We start from the raw sequence: 21,240 nt of genomic DNA, 5'->3' as shown, positions 1-21,240 counted from the left end.
AGACTGAAACTGCACACAGTATTCAAGGTGCAGTCTCACCAATGCCCTGTATAACTGAAGCATAACATCCTTACTTTTATGTTCAATCCCTCTCGTAATAAAAGATAACATTCCATTAGCCTCCTTAATTACTTGCTGTACCTGCATACTAACTTTTTGTGACTCATGTACTGGAACACCTAGATCCCTCTGTACATCAGAATAATGCAGCCATTCTCCATTTAAGTAATACTCTGTTTTTTTCTTCTTCCTGCCAAAGTGAACAACTTCACATTTTCCCACATTAAACTCCATTTGCCAGATCTTTGCCCACTCACTTAACCTACCTATATCCATCTGCAACCTCCTTATATCTTCTTCACAACATACTTTCCTACCTATTTTTGTGTCATCTGCAAATTTAGCTACCATGTCTTCACTCCATCTCATCTAAGTCATTGATGTAAATTGTAAAGAGTTGAGGCCCCAGTACAGACCCCTGTGGGACGCCACTGGTCACATTCTGCCAATCAGAAAAAGACCCATTTATACATACTACAACATCGTAAATACAGTGGGATATTTCCCCCATCACTGCATATTAACATAGTAAACACAGTGGGCGATTTTCCCATCACTACATCTTAACAGCATTGTAAATATGGTGGGTGATTCCCCTCGTCACTGCATATTAACTACATCATTAACACAGTGGGAGATTTCACCCCAGTACCCACATATTAGCAACATCATAAACAAATAGTTTTTTGGCAGTATAGAGTTTAAGTATTGCAGAAAAAAAGAAACATTTATTCTTGTAGTTTTTTGCCTTGACCTATTCAGGACAATTCACAAGAAAATACCAACATCAGGGGAATCAACATATTTATATTGTATGAGAAGAGAGTGCTGATTGGTTGGCAAGTGTTTGGTAAAGGCGTTGCAATGGAGAATGCACTGGTTGATGGTGACTGACAATTATATGCCAAACATTGTTTGAAATTTAAATCAGGCAGCTTGGCCCTGATTGGTCAATGCATTGCCCTGAGGAATGAACCAGCGAATGGCTGTCACTTTGCACCTGTTTCAGCTAAACAAAATAAGTGTAAGAACACGTTTGTAAATGTCCCTTCTGTCTGCAAAGAGCAGGGCCTTGTGTATTAATATACGTAGCTTCCAGTACACACAAATACACCACACTGCGAACCCAACTGACAACCTTAAATTGGTTGTCAGCATAATTCTTGCACATTGAGGATTATTTAGCAAATGTTGTCCAATCACGGAATCACATCTAATGTCGGACACTGTGTTTTGAGTTTTGCAAGCAGGGGCTGGTTGGGTTCGATCTGTACGTTCTCTGTTGCGAGCGGTGGCTGGGACACGCTGTCTGGTACAATCCGCCAGTCTTTGGGGTGTACGGCCAACATACCCAGCATCACACTGGCACTGAAATAAAAATATAAAAACAAAAAAACTGCGGATGCTGGAAATCCAAAACAAAACCAGAATTACCTGGAAAAACTCAGCAGGTCTGGCAGCATCGGCGGAGAAGAAAAGAGTTGACGTTTCGAGTCCTCATGACCCTTCGACAGAACTAGAAATTCATATACCACATTGCTCATTTGTGTGATAGACAGAATGTCTTTTTGGCTTGAAGGCAGCATCCTGTTAGTGGTGAACACCACTTGTGTTGCTACTGCAGTGTGAAACAGCTAGATTCACCCGCCCATCACACAAATGTGGTACATGAGTAACGTGCAACAGGCAAGGTACCAACTGTAGCCAACCAGGCTGTGCTTGCAAAGCTCAAAACAGCGTCCAACATTGTAAGCACAAAGGGGAATCCCCCAGTTAATAACATCGATTTCCTGCTTGCTAACTGTCTGATAACTGCTTTCCCCATTTCATGGTGTTTGATACCTGATGACATCACATTCCAATGTCCTGCTTTTTACCACAGGAACACAGGGTCTCGGTGCCAGCAGTCAAAATTCCTGCAATCCCACTCTGCCGGGAGATATAGACTCCCTCCTCTCTTTTCCCTCCCTCATCTGTCTACCCTCGTTCCCTGTAGGAGATTCAAGCTGCCTTTTTGAACTGTTGTAGTGTAGCTAGACCCTATTAGGAAGCGAGTTGTGCAGAGATGGTGATGTGCTGCTTATGTCACTGGGCTAGTAATCCAGAGGCTCAGATTGACCGCACTGGGAACATGGGTTCAAATCCCACTATGGTTGCTGGTGGAATTTAAATCTAATAAATCTGGAATTAAAATGACCACGAAACTATGACCAGTTGTTATGAAAGCCAACATGGTTCACCCTTTAGGGAAGGAAATCTGCCATCCTTACCCGGTCTGGCCTACATGTGACTCCAGACCCACAGCAATGTGGGTGACTCTTAACTGCCCTCTGAAATGGCCAAACCAGCCACTCAGTTCAAGGGCAATTAGGGATGGAAAATAAATGCTGGTCTTAATATTGACACCCACAACCCATGAAAGAATTTTTTAAAAATTTGATGTATCTTTATGGTGGAAGTCATGCAGCTTTCAATAAATGGTTTCCTTAACCATTTTAGTAATAGCGACCACAAGATGGTACAGTTTAAGTTTGTTATTGACAAAGAAATAGACAAGTTGCAAAAAAATGGTTTGGATTGGGGGAGAGTGGATTTCTGTAAAATAAGGCAAGATCTGGCCAAGATAGACTGGGAACTTGTGGGGAAATCTACAGAGGAGCAGTGGGGGGTGTTCAAAAAGGAAATAGGGAGGGTACAGGCTCAACATGTTCCCTCTAGGGTGATAGGAAGGAGTAACAAGCCCAGAGAACCATGGATGACCAGAGATATTCAGGTTACGATGAGAAGGAAAAGAGAGGCTTTTAGCAGGTACAAGGGAAGCAAATCAGTGGAGGCATTGGTAGAGAACAGACAGTGCAGGGTGGAGCTTAAGAAAGCAATTAGGAGAGCAAAGAGGGGATATGAGAAAGCCCTGGCTGGTAAAAGTAGGGATAATCCCAAGATATTCTATAAGTATATCAATGGGAAGAGGATAACCAGAGAAAGCAGATGACACGAAGATTGGCCGGGTGGTTAACAGTGAGGTTGGGTGTCTTGGGCTACAGCAAGATATAGACGGGATGGTCAAATGGGCAGATTAGTGGCAGATGGAATTTTACCCTGAAAAGTGTGAGGTGATACGCTTTGGAAGGAGTAATTTGACAAGGAAGTATTCAATGAACGGCATGACACTAGGAAGTTCTGAGGAACAAAGGAACCTTGGCTTGTGTGTCCTTGGATCTCTGAAGGCGGAGAGGCATGTTAGAGGGGTGGTGAAAAAGGCATATGGGACACTTGCCTTTGTCAATCGAGGCATAGATTACAGAAGTAGGGATGTCATGTTGGAGTTGTATAGAACCTTGGTGAGGCCACAGCTGGAGTACTGTGTGCAGTTCTGGTTGCCACATTATAGGAAGGATGTGATTGCACTGGTGGGGGTGCAGAGGAGATTCACCAGGATGTTGCCTGGGATGAAACATTTAAGTTATGAAGAGAGGTTGGATAGACTTGGGTTGTTTTCGTTGGAGCAGAGAAGACTGAGGGGTGACCTGATTGAGGTGTACAAGATTATGAGGGGCATGGACAGGGTGGATAGGGAGCAGCTGTTCCCCTTAGTTGAAGGGTCAGTCACAAGGGGGCATAAGTTCAAGGTGATGGGCAGGAGGTTTAGGGGGGATGTGAGGAAAAACTTTTTTACTCAGAGGGTGGTGACGGTCTGGAATGCGCTGCCTGGGAGGGTGGTGGAGGTGGGTTGCCTCACATCCTTTAAAAAGTACCTGGATGAGCACTTGGCACGTCATAACATTCAAGGCCATGGGCCAAGTGCTGGTAAATGGGATTAGGTAGGTAGGTCAGGTGTTTCTCACATCGGTGCAGACTCGATGGGCTGAAGGGCCTCTTCTGCACTGTGTGATTCTGTGACTTGGGTCTCAGCGTTCTGTGTAGCTAATGGAATCGGGTATGGTTTCCTTTGCAGACCGGCATGAATGGAAACAAGAGGACCCACAAATGGTGGCAGAGGTGTTATTTGCAATCACCAGTATGCTGAGCCTTGCTCGACTGACCTCCATCCTACCAGCACACGAGACTCTGGGAACGCTGCAGATTTCCATTGGGAGGATGATCGATGACATGATGAGGTTGGGAACCTGATGGATTGAGTATTGTTCCTGTGTCAGGGCAGCAATCACTAGTCCTGGGCTTGGGGAGAGATGAAGCTTCTGAATTGTTAAACAATCCCTCATTCCAATAGACTTTCACCCATTGGAATCTCTCTGGGCGTGTTATTATCTTGTTACTTGGTGCACAAGATTGGATTCTGTTCCTCTCCCAGGATTTCAGTAAGGTTTTACTGCTTTCCCCAAAGAGAAGGTTGATGGCTGGAATTGAGGGATACGATCCCCATAATCCTTAAACCTACCCAACTTCTACCCATGTCCCTCAATCCCACCTTCTCCCCATATCCCTCAATCCCACCTTCTCCCCATATCCTTCAATCCCACCTTCTTGCTATATCCCTCAATCCGAACTTCTTCCCATATCTGTCAATCCCACCTGCACACCTTCTCCCAATATTCCTCAATTCCACCTTCTCCCCATATCCTTCAATCCCACCTTCTTCCCATATCCCTCAATGCCCCCTTCTCCCCATACCCCTCAATCCCACCTTCCACCATACCCCTCACTCCCCCCTTCTCCCCATACCCCCTCAATCCCACCTTCCCCCATACTCCTCACTCCCACCTTCTCCCCATATCCCTCAGTCCCACCTTCCACCATACCCCTCACTCCCCCCTTCTCCCCATACCCCCTCAATCCCACCTTCCCCCATACCCCTCACTCCCACCTTCTCCCCATATCCCTCAGTCCCACCTCCCCATATCCTTCAATCCCCCCTTCTCCCCATATCCCTCAATCCCACCTTTTCCCCATACCCCTCAATCCCACCTTCCCCCATACCCCTCACTCCCCCCTTCTCCCTATACCCCTCAATCGCACCTTCTCCCCACACCCTTTAGTCACTCCTTCTTCCCATAGCCCCCAATCCCACCTTCTCACTTTCTCATTAATGCAGTGTGCATCCTGGCTCCCTCTTGGCTGGATGTGTCTTGGACCATCTTCTCCTTGAGGAGGATATAAAAACATTTCTTCTTTGCCTTGTTCCAGGTTCATGTTTTTGCTGATGATTATCTTGACTGCCTTCCTCTGTGGGATCAACAACATCTACGTCCATTATGTTGACCTGGAACGGCTTGGAAAGTATGGGAACTCCGAGAACTTTCTACAACTCTCTCCAGTCCTCATTTGGCCCCATTTGCAGCTGCTTAGTAATTTCAGGATACAGATCCGGATTCTGGGAACACACCTCATTCCCCAATAGTGAACAATAGAAAGAGTATGGTGATTCCATAGTCCCTGGGACACAGCACTGAGGGATCTGGGTTACAGATACATATATCATTAAAAATAGTAACACGGGCTAATAGGCCATTTTAAAATAGCAAACCAAACACTTAGGGTTCATTTCAATTGAAACAGAATTGAAAAGCAGAGAAGTTCTTTATCCACATGTTCTGTGGATAAAGGGGAACTGGTGGATGTGCTGTACTTAGATTTCCAGAAGGCATTTGATAAGGTGACACATCAAAGATTATTGTGGAAAATGAAAGCTCATGGTGTAGGGGGTAACATATCAGCATGGATAGAAGATTAACTAGCTAACAGAAAACAGAGAGTAGGCATAAATGGGTTATTTTCTGGTTGGCAGGATGTGATGAGTGGTGAGCCACAGGGATCAGTTCTGGGGCCTCAACTTTTTACAATTTATATCAATGACTTGGATGAAGGGACAGGTGGTATAGTTGCTAAATTTGCTGACAACACAAAGATGGGTGGGAAGGTAAGCAGTGAAGAGGACATAAGGAAGCTACAAAGTGACATAGATAGGATAAGTGAGTGGGCAAAGATCTGGCAAATAGAGTATGAACTGGGCAAATGTGAAATTGTCCATTTTGGCAGGAAGAATAAAAAAGAAGCTTATTAACTACATGGTGAAAGATTGCAGAGCTCTGAGATTCAGAGGCTCCAGAGATTCTGTGTGTCCCAGTTCCTGAATTGCTAAAGTCTAGTATGCAGGTACAGCAAGTAACTAGGAAAGCTAATAGAATGTTATCGTTTATTGCGAGGAGAATTGAATACAAAAGTAGAGAGGTTCTGCTTCAGTTATACAGGACACTGGTGAGACCACATCTGGAGTACAGTGTACAGTGTACATCACCTTATTTAAGGAAGGATGTAAATGCATTAGAAGTAGTTCAGAGAAGGTTTACCAGACCTGGTACCTGGAATGGGCAGGTTGTCTTATGAGGAAAGGTTGGACAGGTTAGGCTTGTATCCACTGGAGTTTAGAAGAGTAAGAGGAAAACTTTAAGATCCTGAGAGGTCTTGACAGGGGGGATGTGGAGAGGATGTTTCCTCTTGTGGGAAAATCTAGAACCAGGGGTCACTTTAAAAATAAGTGGCTGCATATTTAAGACAGAGATGAGGAGAGTTTTTTTCTCTCAGAGAGTTGTGAGTCTTTGGAACTCTCTTCCTCAGAAGGTGGTAGAAGCAGAGTCTTTGAAGATTTTTAAGGCAGAACTAGATAGACTCTTGATTACCAAGAGGGTAAAAAGTTATCAGGGATAGACAGGAGATTCCAATCAGATCAGCCATGATTTTATTGAATGGCAGAGCAGGCTACTCCAGGTCCACGTTCATATGTTCGTAAGTTATGTTCAACTTCTACCAGAGTTTGGTTAGACCACCCCGACCCCCCCTCGGAATACTGGGCACAGTTCTGGTCTTCATGTTCTAAAAAAGATAGAGAGGCTTTGGAGAGGGCGATACCGGGAATGAGAGAATATACCAATCAGGAAAGATTGAACAGGCTGAGATTCTTTTCTCTGGAAAGGAGAAGGCTGAGGGCTGACCTGATAGAGGTCTCTGAAATGATGAAAGAGTTCAATCGGGTGGATATAGAAAGGATGTTTCAACTTGTTGAGGGGGAGGTGGGGGACTAAAACCCATGGCTGTTATTGTAAGATAGTCACTAAAAAATCCAATAGGGAATTCAGGAGAAACTTCTTTAGCCAGATAATGGAGACAACGTGGAACTCGCTACCCAGGTAGATAGTGTGGTTGTATTTAAGGGGAAGCTGGATAAACACAAGAGGGAGAAAGGAATAGACGGGTGTATTGACAGGGTGAGAGGAAGAGGGAGGGAAGGAGGCTCATGTGAAGCAGAAACACCAGCACAGATCTGTGAGGCCAAATGTCTTGTTTCGATGCTAGGCACATAATTCTATGCATTGGGTAATTGGTGTGTATGTCAGTCAGCATGAATATATAACAGGTAGACCTACCTAATGAACCTAGTTGCATTTCTGATGATGCGACTAACATGGTAGATAAGGGAGTGTCCATGAATGTTATTTACATGAACTTCCAGAAAACATTTGACAAAGTTCCATATGAGAAACAAAATGAGAGTGCATGGAATTGAAGGATATTGATTGACGTGGTTAGGGAGTTCCTTAGGAAGTAGGAGACAGAGAGTAGGGATAAATGGGTGTGTATTTAGAATTGACAGGATGTGGCAAGAGACCCAGGGAACTGTACTGGGGCCTCAGCTTTTCAGTCTATTTATAAAGGCTGGACAGGTCTTGGTTAAAGGAATGGAGAGCTGTATATTCAACTTTGCAGGTGGCACTAATTTAAGTGACACCAAAAACAGTGTATGTGAGAGCGTAAGAATGTAAAGATCATAAGAAATCGGAGCAGGAGTAGACCATACAGACCCTCGAGCCTGCTCTGCTATTCAATACAATCATGGCTGATCTTGGACTTCAACTCCATTTTCCCGCCCACTCCCCATATCCCTTATTCCCTGAGAAACCAAAAACCGGCCTATCCCAGCCTTAAATATATTCAACAATGGAGCATCCACAACCCTCTGGGGTAGAGAATTCCAAAGATTCACAAACCCTTTGAGGGAAGTAATTTCTCCTCATCTCAGTCCTAAATGATCGGCCCCCTTATCCTGGACTGTGTCCCTATGTTCTAGATTCCCCCAGCCAGGGAGAAACAGTCTCAGCGTCCACCCTATCAAACCCCTTCAGAGCCTTAAAGTAGGAAGTTGTAAAGGGACAATGACAGATGAAGCGAGTGGACAGAAGTGTGACTGATGGAATTCGATGTGGGGAAGTGTGAGATCATCCACTTTAGACCCAAGGAAGATAAATCAGTGTATTTTCTAAATGGTGAGAAGCTAGGAACTGTGAAGAGGCTGAGAGAAGGGTCCAAAAATCATTAAAAACTATTGAACAGGTACAACAAATGATTAAAAAGGCTAATGGAATATTGGCCTTTATCTCAAGAAGGCTGGAATACAAAGGACTGAAAATTATGTTCAATTTATCAGACCCCGTCTGCAGTAATTGAGTCCAGCCCTGGACCCCACCCCTCAGGAAGGATATGTTGCCCTCGGAGGGGGAGCAGCTCAGATTCACCAGATCGACCCCATGGCTGAAAGGGTTAAATTATAAAGCTTGCACAGACCAGGCTTGTATTCCCTTCAGTTTAGGGATTAAGGGATGATCGAATCGAGGTTTTTAAGATGATTAAAAGGATTTCATAGGATCGATGCCCCACCCCCACAGCCTCACCCCCCCGAAAAAGCTGTGGAGGCTGGGGGAGTCAATTAAAAACATCAAAACTGAGATTGATAGGTTTTTGTTGGGTAAAGGGATTAAGGATTCTGGAACCGAGGTGCATAAATGGAGTTAAGCTATAGATCAGCTATGATCTAATTGAATGATGGAACAGGCTTGAGGGGCTGAATGGTTTCCTCCTGTTCATGTGTGTCACTGATTCATTGTGCTTCCATCACGCTCAGGTACAGTTCATTGCCCTTTCAGGCTGTGCATTTCAGATCATAACTCACTGTGTGAAAATAATCCTTCCCTCTGGATCCTTACCAATTGTCTGTAATCGGTGCGATGCACACATACACACATATACACAAGCATATCTTTAAAAGAAACACACATCTGCATACACAGGTATATTAAGACACGCATGTTCACACACACACACACACACACACACACACACTCAAACACACACACCCACAAACTTAGATTTGCACTCATGCATACTCAGTCACACACATACAAAATTCACATACTCACACAGTCACTCAGACACACACATACATACACACACACACACACACCTACTCAAACACTCACACACATACAAAACTCACCAACAAACACACACTCAAACACACACACACAAACTTATTCACAAACACTATCACACATACTCAAACACTCACAGTCACACATATTCATGTTTGCAGACAGTCATACTCTCACACACACTCTTATTCACTCAAGCTCACTCGCTTGCACACATGTTCACGTACCGAAACTCATTCACTCAAACACACACAGATGCACAAGCACACGCGCAGTTTTACACTGTCACGTGCTAACTCACAGCATACAGACTCACCCATCCACACTCATTCACTCAAATACACACACACACAAGAACTCACAAATGCACCCACCCAAAGACTCACACACTCATTGACCAAGACTCAAACACATTAATTCACACTCATACACACTCATGCACACTCATGCACTGACTCAGAGTTGGCAGCAATCAGGACCAAGAATACTGGCTGATTTCTGTTCCCCAGCACCCAGCTCGCGATCAGGATGTTCTGATATGTAATGATTGCACTATTACCCAGCAGCAATTGGCTAATGAATGTCTGGAGCTGCAGTGTTTGTTCTTTGTCTGAGTTTAAAAGTAGCTTCATGTTTTGTGCTCCAGCTTTAATGGCACTCTACAATTCCTCTTCTGGACCATGTTTGGAATGGAGGAACCCACATCAGTGGACCTAACGGATTTTGTGGTTGCTGAATTTGTAGGACGGGTTCTGTATGGGATTTTCACCATCGTCATGGTCATAGTGCTACTCAACATGTTAGTCGCTATGATCACAAACTCCTTTCAAAAGATTGAGGTGAGTTTAAGCAATTGCTTGGAGCAGTGAGTGTAACTCTGTATCTAACCCCATGCTGTACCTGTCCTGGGAGTGTTTGATGGTGTCAGTGCAGAGGGATCTTTACTCTGTATCTAACCCCGTGCTGTACCTGTCCTGGGAGTGTCTGATGGGTACAGTGTAGAGGGAGATTTACTCTGTATCTAACCCTGTGCTGTACCTGTCCTGGGAGTGTTTGATGGGGATGGTGTAGAGGGAGCTTTACTCTGTATCTAACCCCGTGCTGTACCTGTCCTGGGAGTGTTTGATGGGTACAGTGTAGAGGGAGATTTACTCTGTATCTAACCCCGTGCTGTACCTGTCCTGGGAGTGTTTGATGGGGACAGTGTAGAGGGAGCTTTACTCTGTATCTAACCCCGTGCTGTACCTGTCCTGGGAGTGTTTGATGGGGACAGTGTAGAGCGAGCTTTACTCTGTATCTAACCCCGTGCTGTACCTGTCCTGGGAGTGTTTGATGGGGACGGTGTAGAGGGAGATTTACTCTGTATCTGACCCCGTGCTGTACCTGTCCTGGGAGTGTTTGATGGGTACAGTGTAGAGGGATCTTTACTCTGTATCTAACCCCGTGCTGTACCTGTCCTGGGAGTGTTTGATGGGTACAGTGTAGAGGGATCTTTACTCTGTATCTAACCCCGTGCTGTACCTGTCCTGGGAGTGTTTGATGGGGACAGTGTAGAGGGAGCTTTACTCTGTATCTAACCCCGTGCTGTACCTGTCCTGGGAGTGTTTGATGGGGAGAGTGTAGAGGGAGCGTTACTCTGTATCTAACCCCGTGCTGTACCTGTCCTGGGAGTGTTTGATGGGGACGGTGTAGAGGGAGATTTACTCTGTATCTAACCCCGTGCTGTACCTGCCCTGGGAGTGTTTGATGGGGACAGTGTAGAGGGAGCTTTCCTCTGTATCTAACCCTGTGCTGTACCTGTCCTGGGAGTGTTTGATGGGGACAGTGTCGAGGGAGATTTACTCTGTATCTAACCCCGTGCTGTACCTGTCCTGGGAGTGTTAGATGGGGACAGTGTAGAGGGAGCTTTACTCTGTATCTAACCCCGTGCTGTACCTGTCCTGGGAATGTTTGATGGGGACAGTGTAGAGGGAGCTTTACTCTGTATCTAACCCCGTGCTGTACCTGTCCTGGGAGTGTTTGATGGGGACAGTGTAGAGCGAGCTTTACTCTGTATCTAACCCCGTGCTGTACCTGTCCTGGGAGTGTTTGATGGGGACAGTGTAGAGGGAGATTTACTCTGTATCTAACCCCGTGCTGTACCTGTCCTGGGAGTGTTTGATGGGGACAGTGTAGAGGGAGCTTTACTCTGTATCTAACCCCGTGCTGTACCTGTCCTGGGAGTGTTTGATGGGGACAGTGTAGAGGGAGCTTTACTCTGTATCTAACCCCATGCTGTACCTATCCTGGGAGTGTGTGATGGGGACAGTGTAGAGGGAGCGTTACTCTGTATCTAACCCCGTGCTGTACCTGTCCTGGGAGTGTTAGATGGGGACAGTGTAGAGGGAGCTTTACTCTGTATCTAACCCTGTGCTGTACCTGTCCTGGGAGTGTTTGATGGGGACAGTGTAGAGGGAGTTTTACTCTGTATCTAACCCCGTGCTGTACCTGTCCTGGGAGTGTTTGATGGGGACAGAGTAGAGAGAGCTTTACTCTGTGTCTAACCCCGTGCTGTACCTGTCCTGGGAGTGTTTGATGGGGACAGTGTAGAGGGAGCTTTACTCTGTATCTAACCCCGTGCTGTACCTGTCCTGGGAGTGTTTGATGGGGACAGTGTAGAGGGAGTTTTACTCTGTATCTAATCCCGTGCTGTACCTGTCCTGGGAGTGTTTGATGGGGACAGTGTAGAGGGAGTTTTACTCTGTATCTAACCCCGTGCTGTACCTGTCCTGGGAGTGTTTGATGGGGACAGTGTAGAGGGAGCGTTACTCTGTATCTAACCCCGTGCTGTACCTGTCCTGGGAGTGTTTAATGAGGACTGTAGAGGGATCTTTACTCTGTATCTAACCCGGTGCTCTACCTGTCCTGGGAGTGTTTGATGGGGACAGAGTAGAGAGAGCTTTACTCTGTGTCTAACCCCGTGCTGTACCTGTCCTGGGAGTGTTTGATGGGGACAGTGTAGAGTGAGCTTTACTCTGTATCTAACCCCGTGCTGTACCTGTCCTGGGACTGTTTGATGGGGACAGTGTAGAGGGAGCTTTACTCTGTATCTAACCCCGTGCTGTACCTGTCCTGGGAGTGTTTGATGGGGACAGTGTAGAGGGAGTTTTACTCTGTATCTAACCCCGTGCTGTACCTGTCCTGGGAGTGTTTGATGGGGACGGTGTAGAGGAAGCTTTACTCTGTATCTAACCCCGTGTTGTACCTGTGCTGGGAGTGTTTGATGGGGACAGTGTGGAGGGAGCTTCACTCTGTATCTAACCCCGTGCTGTACTTGGTAAGTATTTGTGTAGAAGTAATTGGGGAAATCATCTAACAGCCTTTTCCTCTATTTGAAAAATTTTCAGTTTGGATATTCTTGTTCACTGGTGCGGGATCTATGTATTGTGCCCAGAAGCAACTTTATATTTCTCCTATCCCTTGTTTCCAGGATGATGCCGATGTTGAATGGAAGTTTGCCAGATCAAAGCTCTATCTTTGCTATTTCCGGGAAGGCCTCACATTACCTGTTCCCTTCAACATCATCCCAACACCCAAATCCTTCTTTTATATGGTCAGGTATGTGTCCTACCATTTACATCAGATGGTGCCTCATGTCTAGAGAGGTTGGACAGGTTAGGCTTGTATCCGCTGGAGTTTAGAAGAGTAAGAGGTGACTTGATTGAAACACATAAGATCCTGAGGGGTCTTGACAGGGGGGATGTGGAGAGGACGTTTCCTCTTGTGGGAGAATCTAGAGCTAGGGGGTCACTGTTTAAAAATAAAGGGTCAGTCATTAAAACAGATGAGGTGAAATCTTTTCTCTCAGAGGGTTGTGAGTCTTTGGAACTCTCTTCCTCAAAAGGTGGTGGAAGCAGAGTCTTTGGAATATTTTTTAGGCATAGCTGGATAGATTCTTGATTAACAAGATGGTGAAAGGGAGTAGGTGGGAGGTTACATGATCTTATTGAATGGCGGAGCAGGGTTGAGGGGCTGAGTGACCTACTCCTGTTCCTTGTTCATATGTTCGTGTGTTCGTAACCACATTCAACAGCAATATCTTATATTTCTACGGCTCCTCAACATAGTAAACCATCCCAAAGTGCTTCACAAGAGCAATTAGCAAACAAAATTGGACACTGAGTCCCAGAAGGAGATATTAACTAAAATCTCGGCCAGAGAAATAAGTTTTAGGAAGCGACTTAAGGGGGGAAAGAGAGCTAGAGAGAGGGAAAGGTTTATGGAGGGATTTCCGGAGTTTGGAACCCAGGCAGCTGAAGGCACGGCCGCCAGTGGTGGAGCCATTAAGATCGGGGATGCTGAAGAAGCCAGGATTAGGAGAGCTCAGAGAGATCTCAGGGTGTTCTGGGGCTGGAGGAGATTACAGAGAGAGGGGGAGGTGAAGCCATGGAGGCATTTGGAAACCATTGGCTGAGAGCTTTAAAAATGAAACGCGATTGGGCCAGAAGCCAGTGTAGGCCCGCAAGCGCAGTGGGTGATGGGTGAATAGGACTTGGTGCGAGTAAGGATACAGGCAGCAGAGCTTTGGGTGGCCTCTAGTTTACAGGGACTGGAATGTGGGAGACTAGACAGGAGTGTGTCCGAGTAGCCAGGTCTGGAGGTAACAAAGACCTGGATGGGGGTTTCAGCAGCGGAAGAGCTGAGACGGAGGGGAAGCTGAATGATGTAGAGGTGCAAGTGTTGGTTACAGAGAATTTGTGGTTGGAGGTTCAGCCACGGGTTAAAGTGGTGAACTGAGAACTTCAGCCTAAGGCTAAAAGCAAAAAACTGCGGATGCTGGAAATCCAAAACAAAAACAGAAACAGAAATACCTGGAAAAACTCAGCAGGTCTGGCAGCATCTGCGGAGAGGAACACAGTTAACGTTTCGAGTCCGTATGACTCTTCAACAGAACTAAGGAAAAATAGAAGAGAGGTGAAATATAAGCTGGCTTAAGGGGGGGGGTGGTGGGACAGGTAGAGGTGGATAGAGGGCCAGTGATAGGTGGAGATAACCAAAAGATGTCACAGACAAAAGGACAAAGAGGTGTTGACGGAAATTTCTATTCCTCCAGCACTGAATGTCTGATACCCAAAGATCCAGATACATGAGTTCAAATCCCACCATGGGAGCTGGGAGTTTAAATTTAATTAAATAAATAGATTTGAAATAAAAATTTAGCCTCAGTAATGGTAACCATGAGACTACCTGATTGTTGTAAAAATGTATCTGTTTCACTAATGTCCTTGAAGGAAAGAATAGAATTATAGAATGGTTACAGCACAGAAGGAGGCCATTCAGCCCAGCGTGTCCATGCTGGCACTCTGCAGCAGCAACTCAGCTAGACCTACAGTTTCGCTCTTTCCCCTAATGCTGCAATTTTTTTCTCTTCGTAATTATCCAGTTCCATTTTGAAAGCCTCAATTAAACCTGCCTCCACCACACTCTCAGGCAGTCTATTCAGGGCCCTAACAACCCCCTGTACAAAGAAGCCTTTCTTAAGGTCATCATTGCTTTTTTAAAAATTCACTCATGGGATGTGGGCTTCGCTGGCTGGGCCAGCATTTATTGCCCATCCCTAGTTGCCCTTGAGGTGGTGGTGAGCCGCCTTCTTGAACCGCTGCAGTCCATGTGGTGTAGGTACACCCACAGTGCTGTTAGGGAGGGAGTTCCAGGATTTTGACCCAGCGACAGTGAAGGAACGGCGATATATTTCCAAGTCAGGATGGTGAGTGACTTGGAGGGGAACTTCCAGGTGGTGGTGTTCCCATGTGTCTGCTGCCCTTGTCCTTCTAGATGATAGTGGTCATGAGTTTGGAAGGTGCTGTCTAAGGAGCCTTGATGAGTTGCTGCAGTGCATCTTGTAGATGGTACACACTGCTGCTACTGTGCACCGGTGGTGGAGGGAGTGAATGTTTGTGGATGGGGTGCCAATCAAGCGGCTGCTTTGTCCTGGATGGTGTCAAGCTTCTTGAGTGTTGTGGGAGCTGCACTCATCCAGGCAAGTGGGGAGTATTCTATCACACTCCTGATTTGTGCCTTGTAGATGGTGGACAGGCTTTGGGGTGTTAGGAGTTGAGTTACTTGTCGCAGGATTCCTAGTCTCTGACCTGCTCTGGTATTTATATGGCTAGCCCAGTTCAGTTTCTGGTCAATGGTAACTCCCCCCAAGATATTGATAGTGGGGGATTCAGTGATGGTAATGCCATTGAACATCAAGGGCCGATGGTTAGATTCTCTCTTGTTGGAGATGGTCATTGCCTGACACTTGTGTGGTGTGAATGTTACTTGCCACTTGTCAGCCAAAGCCTGGATATTGTCCAGGTCTTGCTGCATTTGGACATGCTTCAGTATCTGAGGAGTCGCAAATGGTGCTGAACATTGTGCAATCATCAGTGAACATCCCCACTTCTGACCTCATGATGGAAGGAAGGTCATTGATGAAGCAGCTGAAGATGGTTGGGCCGAGGACACTACCCTGAGGAACTCCTGCAGTGATGTCCTGGAGCTGAGATGACTGACCTCCAACAACCACAACCACCTTCCTTTGTGCTAGGTATGATTCCAACCAGTGGAGAGTTTTCCCCCTGATTCCCATTGACTCCAGTTTTGCTAGGGCTCCTTGATGCCACACTCGGTCAAATGCAGCCTTGGTGTCAGGGGCAGTCACTCTCACCTCACCTCAGGAGTTCAGCTCTTTTGTCCATGTTTGAACCAAGGCTGTAATGAGGTCAGGAGCTGAGTGGCCCTGGCGGAACCCAAACTGGGCATCAGTGAGCAGGTTATTGATAAGCAAGTGCTGCTTGATAGCACTGTTGATGACCCCTTCCATCACTTTACTGATGATCGAGAGTAGACTGATGGGGACGGTAATTGGCCATGTTGGATTTGTCCTGCTTTTTGTGTGCAGGACGTACCTGGACAATTTTCCACATATCCGGGTAGATGTCAATGTTGTAGCTGTACTGGAACAGCTTGGCTTGAAGCGCGGCGAGTTTTGGATCACAAGTCTTCAGAACTATTGCTGGAATATTGTCAGGGCCCATAGCCTTTGCAGTATCTAGTATCAGATAGTGACTAGTGGGGTACTGCAGGGATCGGTGCTGGGACCCCAGCTATTCACAATATATATTAATGATTTAGATGAGGGAACTAAATGTAATATTTCCAAATCTGCAGATGACACAAAGCTGGGTGGGAGGGTGAGCTGTGAGGAGGATGCAGAGATGCTTCAGTGTGATTTGGACAAGCTGAGTGAGTGGGCAAATGCATGGCAGATGCAGTATAATGTGGATAAATGTGAGGTTATCCAATTTGGTAGCAAAAACAGGAAGGCAGATTATTATCTGAATGTCTATAAATTGAGAGAGGGGAATGTGCAACGAGACCTGGGTGTCCTTGTACACCAGTCACTGAAGGTAAGCATGCAGGTGCAGCAGGCGGTAAAGAAGGCAAATGGTATGTTGGCCTTCATAGCAAGAGGATTCGGGTACAGGAACAGGGATATCTTGCTGCAATTGTACAGGGCCTTGGTGAGAGCACGCCTGGAATATTGTGTGCAGTTTTGGTCTCCTTATCTGAGGAAGGATGTACTTGCTATAGAGGGAGTGCAGCAAAGGTTTACCCGACTGATTCCTGGGATGGTGGGACTGACATATGAGGAGAGATTGAGTCGGTTAGGATTATATTCGCTGGAGTTCAGAAGAATGAGGGGGGATCACATAGAAGCCTATAAAATTCTAACAGGACTAGACAGGGTAGATACAGGAAGGATGTTCCCGATGGTGGGGGAGTCCAGAACCAGGGGTCACAGTCTGAGGATATGGGGTAGACCATTTAGGACTGAGATGAGGAGAAATTTCTTCACCCAGAGAGTGGTGAGCCTGTGGAATTCACTGCCACAGAAAGTAGTTGAGGCCAAAACATTGTAAGTTTTCAAGAAGGAGTTAGATATAGGTCTTGGGGCGAAAGGGATCAAAGGATATGGGGAGAAAGCGGGAGCAGGTTATTGAGTTGGATGATCAGCCATGATCATAATGAATGGTGGAACAGGCTCGAAGGGCCGAATGGCCTCCTCCTGCTCCTAGTTTCTATGTTTCTATCCAGTGCCTTCAGCTGTTTCTTGATGTCACATGGAGTGAATCAAATTGGCTGTGATGCTGGGGACCTCCGGAGGAGGCCGAGATGGATCATCCACTCGGCATTTCTGGCTGAAGTTTGTTACAAATACTTCATCCTTATCCTTTGCACTGATGTGCTGAGCTTTGTTCCCATTGGTCCAAGTGACTTAATTTTGTTCCAGATTATCATTTCTAGAAGCTTCCCCACCACCAAGATTAAAGTGACTGGCCTGGAGCTTTATCCTTTTGCGAACAAGCCTGTAATGTTTGCAATTCTCCAGTCCTCCGGTATCACCACAGTATCTCAGGAGCATCCGGAGATTCTGCTCAGTGAGTCTGCAATTAGTGCCTTCACATTTCACAGTATAAGAACAGAAAGCTCGCCAATCCTCCACAGGCAGCATTGATTCCTCGTGCAAATGCAGATGAATTAGTCTCTCATAGGATTTGGCTCTGTGTAGTATTTATCATTAATCTTTTTTCACTCTAGGTGGCTTTTTCGAAAGTTGTGTTGTGTAAGCTCCAAGAAAAATAATGATTATCCCCCACTGCCAACATCAATTGTAAGTGATAAAGGCATTCCTTCCTTTGGGGCCTTTTATTTAAGAGACTGACTCTCACTGGGGTATGGGTTCTACACACAGTAACTCTCACTGGGGTACGTGTCCCACACACACAGACTCTCACTGGGGTACGGATCCCACACACACTGACTCTCACTGGGGTACGGGTCCCACACACACTGACTCTCACTGGGGTACGGGTCCCACAAACACTGACTCTCACTGGGGTACGGGTCCCACACACACTGACTCTCACTGGGGTACTGGTCCACACACACTGACTCTCACTGGGGTACGGATCCCACACACACTGACTCTCACTGGGGTACGGGTCTACACACACACTGACTCTCACTGGGGTACGGGTCCCACACACACTGACTCTCACTGGGGTATGGATCCCACACACACTGACTCTCACTGGGGTACGTGTCCCACACACACTGACTCTCACTGGGGTACGGGTCCCTACACACACTGACTCTCACTGGGGTACAGTTCTACACACACTGACTCTCACTGGGGTACGGGTCCCACACACACTGACTCTCACTGGGGTACGGATCCCACACACACTGACTCTCACTGGGGTACGTGTCCCACACACACTGACTCTCACTGGGGTACGGGTCCCACACACACTGACTCTCACTGGGGTACAGGTCCCACACACACAGTCTCTCACTGGGGTACGGGTCCCACACACACTGACTCTCACTGGGGTACGGGTCCCACACACACTGACTCTCACTGGGGTACGGGTCCCTCACACACTGACTCTCACTGGGGTATGGATCCCACACACACTGAATCTCACTGGGGTACGGGACCCACACACACTGACTCTCACTGGGGTACGGGTCCCACACACACTGACTCTCACTGGGGTACAGTTCTACACACACTGACTCTCACTGGGGTATGGATCCCACACACACTGACTCTCACTGGGGTACGGGTCCCACAAACACTGACTCTCACTGGGGTACGGGTCCCACACACACTGACTCTCACTGGGGTACGGGTCCCACACACACTGACTCTCACTGGGGTACGGGTCCCACACACACTGACTCTCACTGGGGTACGGCTCCTACACACACTGATTCTCACTGGGGTACGGGTCCCTCACACACTGACTCTCACTGGGGTATGGGTCCCACACACACCGACTCTCACTGGGGTACGGGTCCCACACACACTGACTCTCACTGGGGTATGGGTCCCACACACACACTGACTCTCACTGGGGTACGGGTCCCACACACACTGACTCTCACTGGGGTACGGGTCCCACACACACTGACTCTCACTGGGGTACGTGTCCCACACACACTGAATCTCACTGGGGTACGTGTCCCACACACACTGACTCTCACTGGGGTACGGGTCCCACACACACTGACTCTCACTGGGGTACGGGTCCCACACACACTGACTCTCACTGGGGTACGGGTCCCACACACACTGACTCTCACTGGGGTACGGGTCCCACACACACTGACTCTCACTGGGGTACGTGTCCCACACACACTGAATCTCACTGGGGTACGGGTCCCACACACACTGACTCTCACTGGGGTACGGGTCCCACACACACTGACTCTCACTGGGGTACGTGTCCCACACACACTGACTCTCACTGGGGTACGGGTCCCACACACACTGACTCTCACTGGGGTACGGGTCCCACACACACTGACTCTCACTGGGGTACGTGTCCCTCACACACTGACTCTCACTGGGGTACGGGTCCCACACACACTGACTCTCACTGGGGTACAGGTCCCACACACACTGACTCTCACTGGGGTTCGGGTCCCACACACACTGACTCTCACTGGGGTTCGGGTCCTGCACACACTGACTCTCACTGGGGTACGTGTCCCACACACACTGACTCTCACTGGGGTACGGGTCCCACACACACTGACTCTCACTGGGGTACGGGTCCCACACACACTGACTCTCACTGGGGTATGGATCCCACACACACTGGCTCTCACTGGGGTACGGGACCCACACACACTGACTCTCACTGGGGTACAGTTCTACACACACTGACTCTCACTGGGGTACGGGTCCCACACACACTGACTCTCACTGGGGTACAGTTCTACACACACTGACTCTCACTGGGGTACGGGTCCCACACACACTGACTCTCACTGGGGTACGGGACCCACACACACTGACTCTCACTGGGGTACAGTTCTACACACACTGACTCTCACTGGGGTACGGGACCCACACACACTGACTCTCACTGGGGTACGGGTCCCACACACACTGACTCTCACTGGGGTATGGATCCCACACACACTGACTCTCACTGGGGTACAGTTCTACACACACTGACTCTCACTGGGGTATGGATCCCACACACACTGACTCTCACTGGGGTATGGGTCCCACAAACACTGACTCTCACTGGGGTACGGGTCCCACAAACACTGACTCTCACTGGGGTACGGGTCCCACACACACTGACTCTCACTGGGGTACGGGTCCCACACACACTGACTCTCACTGGGGTACGGGTCCCACACACACTGACTCTCACTGGGGTACGGCTCCTACACACACTGATTCTCACTGGGGTACGGGTCCCTCACACACTGACTCTCACTGGGGTATGGGTCCCACACACACCGACTCTCACTGGGGTACGGGTCCCACACACACTGACTCTCACTGGGGTATGGGTCCCACACACACACTGACTCTCACTGGGGTACGGGTCCCACACACACTGACTCTCACTGGGGTACGGGTCCCACACAAACTGACTCTCACTGGGGTACGTGTCCCACACACACTGAATCTCACTGGGGTACGTGTCCCACACACACTGACTCTCACTGGGGTACGGGTCCCACACACACTGACTCTCACTGGGGTACGTGTCCCACACACACTGACTCTCACTGGGGTACGGGTCCCACACACACTGACTCTCACTGGGGTACGGTGCCCACACACACTGACTCTCACTGGGGTACGTGTCCCACACACACTGAATCTCACTGGGGTACGTGTCCCACACACACTGACTCTCACTGGGGTACGGGTCCCACACACACTGACTCTCACTGGGGTACGTGTCCCACACACACTGACTCTCACTGGGGTACGGGTCCCACACACACTGACTCTCACTGGGGTACGGGTCCCACACACACTGACTCTCACTGGGGTACGTGTCCCTCACACACTGACTCTCACTGGGGTACGGGTCCCACACACACTGACACTCAC

General features: G+C 47.8%; 1 protein-coding gene across 1 annotated transcript in view; it reads left to right on the top strand.

Moving 5' to 3' along the window:
* The window catches only part of trpc2b (transient receptor potential cation channel subfamily C member 2b), a 93,651-nt gene that overhangs the window by 28,195 nt on the left and 44,216 nt on the right, over positions 1-21,240 (top strand). Inside the window, exons 7-11 of the mRNA XM_041199718.1 lie at positions 4,016-4,178; positions 5,206-5,298; positions 9,928-10,120; positions 12,751-12,878; positions 17,910-17,982. Of these exons, the coding sequence (XP_041055652.1) occupies positions 4,016-4,178; positions 5,206-5,298; positions 9,928-10,120; positions 12,751-12,878; positions 17,910-17,982 (650 nt within the window). The remainder of the gene's footprint in view (positions 1-4,015; positions 4,179-5,205; positions 5,299-9,927; positions 10,121-12,750; positions 12,879-17,909; positions 17,983-21,240) is intronic.

This window comes from Carcharodon carcharias, chromosome 11, assembly GCF_017639515.1.
Source record: "Carcharodon carcharias isolate sCarCar2 chromosome 11, sCarCar2.pri, whole genome shotgun sequence".
In the NCBI taxonomy this organism is placed as follows: Eukaryota; Metazoa; Chordata; class Chondrichthyes; order Lamniformes; family Lamnidae; genus Carcharodon; species Carcharodon carcharias.
This window is presented reverse-complemented; position numbering and strand designations above follow the sequence as displayed.